Source organism: Gymnodraco acuticeps, unplaced genomic scaffold, assembly GCF_902827175.1.
Source record: "Gymnodraco acuticeps unplaced genomic scaffold, fGymAcu1.1, whole genome shotgun sequence".
Taxonomy (NCBI): domain Eukaryota; kingdom Metazoa; phylum Chordata; class Actinopteri; order Perciformes; family Bathydraconidae; genus Gymnodraco; species Gymnodraco acuticeps.
Window position 1 is genome coordinate 1,278,992 of NW_022992308.1, and position 12,926 is coordinate 1,291,917.

A 12,926-nucleotide genomic window follows, 5' to 3' on the forward strand; every position below is an offset into this window, starting at 1 on the left:
AATACACTCCAAAACACAGATGCACTGTGAATTTTTAAATTATGTTCATAGTAAAATGGAACCAGAAGCAGAAATTAAATAATGTATTCTTGTCAGGTTAAGAAAACACACTGACAAGATCTTTTAGATGTAGAAAACTGTGTCTCTTTTCTACCTGGCGGATTTTTTGTTCAACACAGATCCGATAATCTCATACAGTCATGATTTGGTTTTGTTTAAATATTTGTCTACTTGTTGATGTTTTGAATTTGAAACAATTTTGAGCAGATATGCTCCGTCTGTCTCATGCATCACAACTGTTTAACCTGCAAAATGAAATCCCTGTTTTGTAGGAGTCTAGTGACTGGGGTGCTACATGCACTCCATACATAATACATTCAAACGCTGTCAGTAATCTTGAAAACATATTGCAACAAAACCACTAGTACAGGTTTACATGGAGGCTTGTTTTTCTTTTCACACTGAGATCCTGGGTCAGCTTCAATGAAAATCAGTGTATCCATGCTCTGGCTGCTTCTATCGCTTGTGTTTCGTTTTTCAAGCTCATGAAGAGCCAGGCTCTATATATAAAGATGAATTGTAGGTCTTACACAAGACAGCTATAATTAATTGACCCCGACTGGTTTTATTGTGCTCTAAGAAACATATCAAAGTGGTAGAGTAGGGGAGCTATAAAATATTAACAGTGTTGTTCTGCGTGTTACCAGGGAAGAAATCTGAAGAGTGTTTGATATATAAGATATAAGGATGTATTGTGTGTGTGTGTGTGTGTGTGTCACATTTTTGAGAAACAATACTATCACAATATGTTCATTGGCAACATTTTTCATTTGCTTTTTTCGTATAGGAAACCTCCTGTCGTGCGTTTTGTTTGCATTGAAACAGGCACAACAATTTCACGAGACCAGATTTTGTTTACAATTGTTTTAACATGGACACACTTCACCCTGGATCTGGTAAAATGTATGATAGATTGCTCTTGGTTGGGATGATCCACATTTTGTGCTGATGTAGTACACTTGCCTGGTTGTGCTGATGTTGTCTGTAGGTGAGGAGGATGTATAAATACACACACAGACACACACACACACACACACACACACACACACACACACACACACACACACACGTAAAAAAGCCCTCCACTGAGTACGAGAAAGCGGTTTTGCAGTCTGTGCATTTTATTGTGCCTGCTCCTTGTTTTCATGATCAAGGATGCACTTGATGCCCGTGAGGTTTGTCTTTCCATGTTAATGATCATATATTGTCTTTCATACATAATTGCCTCATAAACTACTACTGTATAAAGTACCACCCCCACCATACACATACACAATTAATGGTACCATCCAGTATATGCTCTTATACACATTTTCTTTTATAATAAGTCAATTATAAAGCATGTGACACAAAGAGTGGTGCAGGAATGAGTCCTAAAACCCGCAAATTAGTTTGCATTTTGCCACTTCTATTTAAATTGTCTCAAAGTCAATGGTGTTTGACGTGCTTGTGGTTGATGGCTGGAATAAGGGATGTCACATTTTGTTCTACAACATAAAATACTTCAGTAATTACCCCACTGAATGTTGGAAGCTTCTATGTGTCTTAAAAACAGCGGTTGCTAACAACTAATCAGATAAGACTACTAAATGTCATCACGGCAAACTAAATTACACCTTTAGCTTAGCGGTGTTGATGAGTAGCTATGTGACTGTGATGCAGTCAGTTTATAGCCCAGTGCTTTTTCTTCTGACTATCGCATTTACAGTTCAAAATGTACAAAATAATGTTATGACATGGTAAGTATCCTGCTTAACAAACTGTTGGTATCATAAATGTGTGTTTGCCGCAGAGCTTATTTCCTTCAATATTCTGCAATCCAATAGAAACATCATGCTTTTTATTGAGGGACCCCATAGCGATGCTAACTTACAGTATGCGTTTGCCTACAAAACTACTTCACCAGTCGTCATTATGTATCAGAATACATTGTACATCTGTTTTTAGATTCCTCCTTTCTTTCTAACTCCTTATCTCAGTCCAGTTCCTCCCTTTTCTCCGCATCTCTCTTTACGATAGTGGTGTGCTATCGAGAGCTTGCTCATTGTGAACAAAATGGTCCCAGGCTTCTCTCTAGGATGGGAGTTTTACAGCCAATAGGCCTTAAAATGGCTTCATTTCCCATCAGACCAAGCCCCCCTGAGGGAGCGTTTAGTGGAGCTAAAGGCCAATCAGGAGAGTCCAGGAGATCAGTAAAGCCTCCGTCTAAAATCAATCCTCAGAGTTCACGAGCTCATGACTGTTGGGCACGGGGGAATCAACTTCCCATCAACAAATCCATTTGAACCAGAGAGAGTCTTTTACAGAAGGTTCAAATGCCTGTCAATATCAATTATTTAAAAAAAGATACATGACTCATAATCCTACATGTGCAAAATATTGGGGACACGTTGTTAAATGCCAGAATCCTGAATTAATTTGCCGTATTAAATGTACTTGGAAACTTAAGGTTTATAAAAAGGAATACTGTACTGTATCTGAAGGTTCCTACCTGTTGCTTAAACTGTTCGTTAAATAATGAATCTTCCATTGGTTGCTGGCTACAACAATGCAATGAACATGTCGGTGGATTGAAAGCAATTGGCTGTGAGGTTGAAATCAAATATCCTCAAAGTACTGTAGCATAGGCTACACTTGTAAAAGAGAAAGGATAATTGATGATCGGAGGTACATTTAAATATTATATACTGGAGGAAATTCTATTACCACCCAAGGCAAACCACAAATTGACTTTTCAAACCCCTTAAATCAGTGTGATATAATGTGTATTTTATATTTCTCACTAAATGGAGGCATTATTTTTATTTGTCGAACAATATTTACTGTATAATGTTGACAGTAGGGTCACAAAAAGTCTGACTACTCAATACTGAATCCATCAGTCACGACTCAGAAGTGATTGTTTGGAGCAGCATGGCACCACATGTTCAATTGGCCTTTAGAAAACCCAAACTGGACTGGAGGCGACCAGCTGAGACTCATCGGATGGGAGTAGTCCTAGGCGCCTCTCCTTCGCATTCGGACTCATTATCAGCAGCTATCACACTTTGCCTTAACCTTGACCCTGTTATTACAATCTCCTCTTGAATCACCATCTTTAAAGTAAGGGGCTTTCAACTGTGACTCAATTAATGAGACACGCAGCTTCACAGAGAGAAGGTGGCTTTTCGGAGGAATTGGTTTTGCACATAACAGGGGCGGTGACGGATGATGATGAAATGAAAAGCAAATCTGGTAGATCAGATATAATCAGTTAAACCCTGTTAGAGATGACTTTGCTGGTGTAATATAAAATAGTTTGTGGGGTTGTAAAGTTTAGATGCCTGTTCCACATGCTTTCAGCTGCCTCTTTTATTTCTATCGAGATGTATTTCTATAGATACAAAAAGCTTGTGTTATTCCTTGAAAGAAAGCCATTCAGCCAAGTGTTCTCATTAAAAACACATTGAATTGTGAAACTGTTTACTTTCACCAAAAACTTAAATCGATTTTTTTGTTTTCTGATTTGCATGAAAGTAGCCTACCTCAGTTGACAATCAAGTTTTTTCAATAGTCCAATAGCTGTAATCACGTATGACACATTGGTACCGGAAAGTTGAAAGCTTTAACAAAAGCAAGCAGAAGGCACTGAAAGGTACTTTTTTGTTGTACAAACAAAACTTGGCATTGTACATAACTCGTATTCTTTAAGTGCACACACTCACCTTTCTAAAAAAGGTGACAAATGGTACACCTTGTGAAAAATGATTCCTCCTGTTTATCTAATGGCTAACTGATGCTTTTATTTGCTTTGTATTTCAAACATCCCCCACAAACGCCCCACACTATTTTCTGACTAACTCTGAGCTGGCAGGCAATGTCGTTTTTGTTAAAAAGGCGTAAGAAAGTGGAGAGTGGGCTGATCACAGAGGATGGATAACAGCGTCACAGGGTGAGAAATAGTAGTCGGGAATTTATTTCTGGGCACTTGCCCAACTGGGCCAAATTCTGACCTCTATTCCAGTCAATATCAGCATTTTTTCTGCCTGCAGGACAATCTACTGTTAAACCCTGCATTAGTTTTCATAGACTCTTATCACTCTAGTAAAGCTTTAAGTTTCCCCACTCCTCTCCTCCCACTGTATTATCTCTCCTCTGAGTGTACTGACACCCAGTCAGCAGGACAGCTAATAGGGTTGTAAGCAGTTAACAGGGCTGTGAAGCTCCTGTCGGGAACATTAACATGGCAACACCACAACAATGAAGTGTTATCAGCTTCGCCATGGCAGCATACAGACAACCTTTCATGAGTGGGTCTGTTGTTGTGTTAGTGGGATTTTTGGAAGAATATTAATTAACAGAATGAAAGGGAATGCTGCTATATGACAAGCATGCTGCTGCTGATGCTTTTCCCCTTTCGTCAGAAACCTATTTGCAAACTGAAAGCTAGCACAGCCTCAATCATTGCAATTCAATATAAATTCTCAAGCTCTCATAGAATTTGAAATGATAATGTTTGAAATGCCATAATTACACTAATACATAACCTGACATGAGGGAAACATCTAGCTGTTTTGTTAGTAAACATCTCTCTGGCATATTTTTAGAGAAGCAGCTCGGGAAGCTTCTCCATGTTGTTCTGTCAGCGGGAGAGGGAAATTGCTTATCACAGTGAGTTGGCAAACAACCGCAAACATGAACCTGCCAGGGACAAATAAACAAGGCACTGGGAAAAACTTTTTGGGTGTAAAATCCCAGCGCTGGTTTGTATTACACCAGTTAAATGAAGTGTCAGGGAAGAGGAGAAAAGGCTCGTGGCTCAGCCAGCAGTCGGTGCCACTCGGTAATTTACAGGTCCACCGGCGAGAGCTTAACCAGCAAGAGTTGTACGAGTACTTACAGCTGTGAAATGAACTCCAGATCGGCTGTATGAGCCGCCGGTGGATGTGTGATGTGTTCCTGTTGACTTTACTGCAGGGTTTTCATCTATGGGGATCTTAATGTGTTGGCTTTTCTATGCAAGTCTTAGGCCATGGCAGATAACTATAAGCCTGAGGTTTTGGCAGCTGGCAGCATTTGTAATGGTAGGTCGGAGAATATTCAACATTTTCATGGCTCAGAACTAATGTCTGAATTTGTTGTTACATGGATACTGCTTTATCCCTTTGTGTATTGTGTGTCAAAGTTTCACTCAGGTCAGGTCTTGTGTTTATAAAACTTCTAAGAGTTACACAGAAAATAGTTAACTTAGGAGCGAGAAAGTTCTCCAGTGTGAGGAATAAAGCTTTTATCAAGAAACTAACTTCTACTCAAAGTGAAGTTTAGGGTCGACATTCAAAGTGTGGGTGATGATTAATCACATGTGCAATCAGAGCAGGAGTAGCCAATCAGAGACAATGATTAACCATGCATCTGCTCTACTTATTATTAAAAACAAATTAAAAGTAATTTACTTTTTCTTTTTTTTAATTTAAATTGTGAACAATCCTTAATATCCTCAGCATTTACATATTGAATGAGGGATGACCATACTAACTTCAGAAGTCACTTTCTATGAGTTTTGTTTTTTAATTCAAAAACAGCTTTTAACCTAAGGTTTATGTTGAATGTTAAGTGTTTAGAGATAGTACAGAGTGCCTTTGCTAGTCTTTGTGTCTGTACGTGACTACGTGTGTGTGACATCATTGTCAGTCAGAGCAGCTGCCACCTTTTCAGAAGAGGTCATAGGTCACTGAGACAGGATGTGCCAAGAGGCCAGACTTTTGAAAGTCTCTGAGGTAGTTGAGTACAAAACTGGAATGAAAGGAATGTATTGTAAATGACAGCGTGTTAAAAGTCAATAATGGAGTCAGACTGAAAGCTGGGTCACAGCAGCCTCTCCTCTCTCCTGTGACAGAAAGGAAATGAGAGTGGAGAGAACAAAGCACTTATGTCAATAAAGTATACGATTTCCTCAAGAAAGAAAGCCAAAGATCTGACACCTTAAATGTAATGCCGAGCAATCCTTTAACCCATCTAGATTGATGCGTGATCCTTTTTGCAGTACCAGGGAATTGTAAATCTCACTCTTTTGTGTGTCTCTCTCTGCAGACGCCAACATGAACATGGCTCCTAACTCCATGGCGATGCCCATGTCAGACCCCAGCATCTGGACACAAGCCATGAGCAGCCTGGGGATGCCTCCGCTAAACATGACGGGACAGCAGCTGATACCAGGTACCACGGAAAATATGTTACATGCTGCCACTGGTCACACAGTGACAGTGGCAGCACACTATAGTACAGTCAATATATTGATGTTGGAATTTTGTTCCCACAGCCAATACAAAATAAACTTCTTAGTTCTATGTTACAAATGTTTGGTTTACAAGATATACTGTAAATAAGGTGTAGCTTTCCCTCACTTAGAGGTAGGAGAAACAGTCCGCCTAAAAGTTATGGTACCCTTTTTAAAGTTGTGGCCCTGAATCCACAGACACGCAGGGAAGAATTATGTGTAGGAGCCGAGGACATATGAGTAACAGCGTTTCCTCCCCCTCCGCTGCCCTCAAAGTGCCCTTGAGCAAGCCTGTGAGCATCAACACTGAGAAGTTGTACTCATCGCAGCAGGCAGCTCCCGATGCGTCAGTGTTTAAATGTCTGGAGCTTCCCCTCCTCTGCTTCTACTCCCCCAGGCAGTTATAATTAAGGGTGTGTGGTTAGCTCATGTCCCTGTTTAAGTAAATGCTTGAAAATGCTAAGTGTGTCCACAGGATCACACTGTGTGTATGTTTTTATACCTGTGTGGAGGCAGTAAGGCATCTTTGCATGACTGTACAAGTGGAGCTCAGGATTTTACAGTGTATGTGTTCACTTCTTTAAGGAGTTCCCTCGTTGTTCCACTCATCACAGAAGAGTTAGTAATCCTCCTCCTGCTCCCACTGGGTTCATTACTTTCATCCTGACTGGCTGAGCACATACATACGTTTTAGTGTAGGTGGCAGATTTATGCAGTTATCATAACAATTGAAAGGAGGAAGAAAGAGATAGCCCGCCTCTGTTCAAAAGTAACACGATCCACCTACTTCTATGTTGGCAAGGTGCAGTGATACCACACTGCTCCCACTAAAGACACATTATTGCATGAACCACATGAATCAAATCAATAAACACTCATATAATAATATATTAATAATAATAATAATATTCAATAATTGTAATAATAACGTTGTTTTTTTGCATGGCTCAAAATCTGAAAGCTAAAAATGATATTCAGTCAAAAGTCCAAACCCTTTTTTGCACACATGCAGCATACGTTCATGATAAAATATAAAAAAATCAAGTAAAAAAAGAACTAAAATAGGAAAAATAATAATACAATTTAAAAAATAACAACAATTTATAATAGATTATGTATTATATCATTTATAATTCAGTCATTCACATGGTGGTTATGTGTATTCCACAGATCAAAGTAATTGTTTAAATCTGTTTAAATATGGATGGTCAACAGAGCAGATGAATCTTCAGTAGACATGAATCATCCCATGTTTGATTCTCACAGTAACTTGGAACTCAAACATGTAAGTCCGACTCTCCCCTCTAAATCACTGCAGCTGTCTAATAATAATAACCTCACAGTATCAGTAGATTTGCATTTTAACTTATATATATATATATATATATGTATTTTGAACAACAAACTAAAGCACACATTTTACTTTTTGCTTAGCTGTGAGGGTCCATAAGGGTCCACGTGATGTAAATTCAGTCATCTGTCCATGTTTACATCAGCTCACAAATAAATGTTTGCGACAGCTCACACAGACATCTTTGCACACGTCTAGCTGCTGCTATTACATTTATGAACGCACCAACTGTGTATAGAACGTCCTGTCATGTGGACACCAAATGTGCAATAAATACAAATCACATCCACGGTTGGTTGTTTGGATTATGTTATTATATGGTTTTAAGAAGCTTTAATAACATATAGATTGAAGACTTATTTTGTTATTAATCATCATGGCTTCATCTTCCTATTAAATGAATGGCTTGTTTTCATTCAGACAAAAAGTGAGTTTTCCATTATGGCTCCTTACTGCTTCATTCAGACACAAAGTTATGCAAAAAAGATCAAACTCATGTGATATTTGGCACCTGGTGCACGAGATGGAGATGGAGAGGGAGAGTTCAAAATGTTATGAAAGCGCTCTCACAGGCTGCATCACTAATGGATTTTTAAAACTTGTTTTGCATTTCACCATTGAAATCTTAATAAATAACCAGGCAAAGCCCAGAGGACCCTCATCCCTGCTTCTCATAACAAAGCCACTGATTCATTTCTTCTCCATAATTTAACGTTATTAGAGAGCGAATTATTGTGCTCGTTTTATAATAGTCAGTAGACAGTGCAAACGCATTAAATGACAGGACTCTAGGTAGGGATTCTTGTTGAATTCCTATTAGCTGTATGTCAATTGTTTGCAGGATTATTTATTTATTCATCTATAAATAGGCATGAATGGTTGGCAATATTATTAATCCGGTTTGTACGAGGGTCTAATTTAACCTCTTTTGCCCAAGTCGTTCTTCAACAGCAACATTTCATAGACGTGAAGAAAAATGAGATATATCTCAAGATATAAAGACTCTAAATGTGCCTACTATCTTAATGCAATACATGACAATTTGAATAACCCTGCAAAGTTTTGGAAACTTGTTAAATCCTCCTCAGGTTCTATCACTCCAAACAGCCTTCCTGATCTCTTAAGGGTAAATCAGAGTGAAATCAAGGGCAAAATGGATATTGCAGACAGCTTTAATAATTATTTTATTTCTGCTGGCTCAATCTTTGATTCTAGCAACTCAGGGATGATTGCTGCAGAAGGAGAGCCAGGTCCTCCGCCACTTGACCCTGATCAACTGTTCACCTTTGCCCCCATCTTGACCTCTCAGGTTCACAAAGCTTTAATGAGCCTAGATGTAAAGAAATCTTCAGGCCCAGACAAGATAGAGCCGTTCTTCTTCAAAGTTGCTGCAGGTCTGATTGCAGAACCCATAACCTCTATTTTGAATCTCAGTCTTTGTGCTGGTGAATTGCCTAGCTCCTGGAAGTCGGCCATGGTTCTCCCCTTGTTAAAGGGCGGAGACCCCTCTGACCTAAATAATTATCGCCCTATTTCCAGACTGTCTGTAATGGCCAAAGTCTTTGAATCTCTTGTAAACGAACAACTGAAAAAGTTTCTAACTGACCATAATATTCTTAACGAGTCTCAGTCAGGCTTCAGATCAGGCCATAGTAACTACTTCATTCAGCGGCTATGCTAGTCTCAAATGACATAATTGAAGCACTAGACAAGAAAAAACACTGTGCAGCATTGTTTGTTGATCTGTCTAAAGCTTTTGATTCTGTGGATCATGCATTGCTACTGCAGAGGCTTGGCTGCATAGGTCTTGGCAAAATGGCTTTGAGCTGGTTTAAAAACTATCTATCTGAAAGAACTCAGTGTGTCTCAGTAGAAGATTATACCTCAGCTGCTCTTACTGTAAACAAAGGTGTTCCACAAGGTTCTATTTTGGCCCCTGTCTTATTCTCCATCTTTATAAATGAACTAGGAAATGGGATAAACCCAGCACGGTTTCATTTATACGCCGATGATACAGTTGTTTACACAGTGGCTTCCTCTTTAACCCAGGCCATAGAGCTTCTACAGGATGCTTTTTAATACACCTGCAACACTCCTTGCTAAGGCTAAGACTGGTCCTTAATGCAAAAAAGACCAAGTACATGACCTTCTCTCGCTCTCGAGCTAATACAGCTGTCCCTCCGATTCTGGACACTGGAAGGGACATGCCTTGACAAAGTAGCATCCTACAAATATCTGGGCATATGGATTGATGAAAAGATGGCCTTTGATGTTCATATTGGGAACCTACTGAGAAAACTTAGACCTAAACTGGGCTTTTTCTTCCGTTTAAAGAAATGTTTCCCGTCTGAAGCCAGGAAGAGAATTGTGGCAGAGTTCCTTTCTGTCTGTATTAGACTATGGCGATGTGATCTATATGCATGCTCCTTCCTCCCTGCTTAAAAAGCTGGATTCTGCGTACCATACTGCTATAAACGTTTTGTAACGGGTGCAGGCTCTCGCACCCACCACTGCACTTTGTATCAATCCCTAGGATGGTCCTCTCTGTACCAAAGAAGACAATCACACATGTTGATTTTTATCCTTAAGTCATTGCTAGGTAAGCTGCCCTTATATATCTCCAGACTTCTGTCCTTTTATACTTGCTTTTTTAATACCAGACGAGCAGCAATGGGATGCTTTTAAATGTTCCTTTGATGCAGTCAGAGCTTGGTAAAACTGCATTCTCCCACTATGCTCCCTTTTTATGGAATACGCTGCAAGTAAAACTTTGTCGAGAGGCACTTCCTACTGTAAATGCTTTTAAAGGTATGCTACGATTAGCCCTTCATGAAACATGTAACTGTTTTACCTGATGCTATTGCTGATGTGATTATGCTTCTTGCCACTGCACAAATGGCCTTCTGTATTTATATTTGAATTGTATGTTTTTTGTTTAATGCCCTTGTTTTATGTTGAAACTTGTTGTGTGCCGTGTTGGTCAGGACTCCCTGGAAGAAGAGATCTTGTATCTCAATGGGACATTCCTGGATAAATAAAGGATTTAAAAAAAAAAATTTAAAAAAAAAAAAAAAATCTTCTTAACATCTTAAAACTGGCTCTTTTTCAGCAGTTTATTAAATGTATTTTATTTTCTCTGAGCCTAACAGATGAATATTGAGGCCGGGTGTGTTAGTTGGGATGATATAGTGTTGAAATCCGATGTTGGTATTTTAATTTTATTATAGGCAAGATTCAAAATCCAATTAAAATAGATACACTGAGCTGACTTTGAGAGATGGAGTCATGTCTCTACGACTGTCAGAATCACTCACATGCACACACTCAAACATGCACAGAACAATGGCTCAGTAATAAAGGTGCCAACTTCCTGTTTGTTCAAAAATGCTCAATCTTTGACTTTATATAATGGTGATTAACTGCATGCAAACTTGCAAAACAAACAAAGCTCTAACCTTTCTGCTAATCTTTCCATCTGCCATGTCTACTTAAATATTACACAACATGGTAGCTTTCTGTCTGAGTTAGAGAGATCTTTGCCACCATCAAAGATGTTCTCATATTACATTACATTACATTTGTTAGACGCTTTTATCCAAAGCGACTTACATACATTCAGTGCTGTGGACAATCCAAGTGTCTTGCCCAGGGACACAATGACATGCTGACTGCAGTGGGACTCAAACTTGCTACCCCCTGATTCGCAGTCCAGCACACTACCCACTGAGCCACAGCCGCCGTCATATTAGAGTTAATGAGGGTAAAGGTTACAAAAGATTGCTTTAAAAATAGTCCGAAAATTCAACATAGAAACTGGATTCCTCCCTGCTGCTCCACATCTTTTTCACATCTCATGAGAATAATGAACAAATATAACCATTCAAAGAGCTGTGTCATTGATATGTCCTTAAGAGAGCGCACCATTCAAATAAATTGGACTGAGGTGACACTTATAACACTTCATTCAAATTACTTTCAGAACGCTGGATAAATATTTTAGAGCCGAGAGCTTAGAGATTAATGAAGCATTGGTGCGTGTTTCCATCTGTTTATTATTTTCCAATGTCATTACAACCTCGGAGAGCACTTCATTGTTAATTATCTGCATTGAGAACATCACATTCAGTCTTGCCAATTCCACTTTCCATTTATAACACACAGTTAGGGTCCACCGTTCCACTTTCTATCTGTGTTTACTTCCTATTTTTGGCACATAGTGTCTGCTTCTCATTCAAGTGTTCACATACATGCATATGGAAGTTATTCAAATCCATATTTAAGACAAATGGTTGTGGAAGTTGCCGCACTTTACTACTGCGGTTCACCTATTCCATTTCATTTGTGGTATTTACTGCTCTCACTCTCTGCTAGCTCTCCTTTCAAGGGTATCATAAACATTACCGACAGAGTAGGGAGCTCTGTGTGATGGAGATGGAGGGAAACACTCTCGCATGCACCCACGCGCAGAGAGGGAGAGGTGTGTGTGGGGGATTTGATCTGTGGGGAAAACAATGGATAAGCCTTTAGTCGCGGTAATATATCTTCATTAAAGTCGTTTTGCCGAAGCAGTTTCTGAAGGGTGGAGTGGAGAGGACAGAAGGGAGGAGAAGGAGATGGAGGGGAAGGAGGGTCGGGTGAAGAGGACAGCTGTGGCTCCCCTCATGGATCATCTGGAAAAGCAGCTGGTGCTTCCCTACCTTTTCCTCTTCCGTCCTCCCCCTCTCTGTCCCTATTCCCTCTCTCTCCCTCCCCCTGCCCTCACTATCTCTTTCTCCCTCGCCAGCCAAAATTACCCAACATCTTCATTACTGTCTCATTACAGCTGAGTCAGCCACTGTAAGCCACAGCCACACACTGCTTATTGGCTTTTTGGAGAGCGGAAAGCTTTTACAGTTCTTCTTTACTCAGTCGCACTGAAAAACTCAAACTAAATATGCGATTAAGTGGATTTTGCTGCAAACTGAGAACATATCAATTCAAGGAATTTACAAATGAACAGTACCTCACTCTTAATCCTTAAAATATATTCACTTATCACCTAAATCACTTGGACTAGAATACACTTTTTAAACACATTTAGTTTAAACTGTTGAAACATCACCATAATCTTTTGAGTTATCACTAATTCTGTTAGAGAACATTGGTTAGTTTTTTATTCTATTATATGATGTGCTTATAAGGGAGTACTTTTGTCTGAACTGAGCTCAGAATGATCCATCTTCAGACAGACAAACAGACAGGATGAAATCATTCTGTTTG

The 12,926-nt window shown here is 39.4% G+C and overlaps 1 protein-coding gene across 9 annotated transcripts in view; it reads left to right on the forward strand.

Annotated features, from left to right (window-relative positions):
- Positions 1-12,926, forward strand: part of LOC117541056 (ecto-NOX disulfide-thiol exchanger 2-like) — a 261,284-nt gene that overhangs the window by 149,910 nt on the left and 98,448 nt on the right. For all 9 annotated transcript variants that reach the window (XR_004568261.1, XR_004568260.1, XR_004568259.1 and 6 more), the window contains exon 3: positions 6,130-6,255. Coding sequence is in view for 2 of the 9 variants with exons in the window: in XM_034208109.1 (XP_034064000.1) it covers positions 6,130-6,255 (126 nt within the window). In the remaining 7 variants the exon portion in view is untranslated. The remainder of the gene's footprint in view (positions 1-6,129; positions 6,256-12,926) is intronic.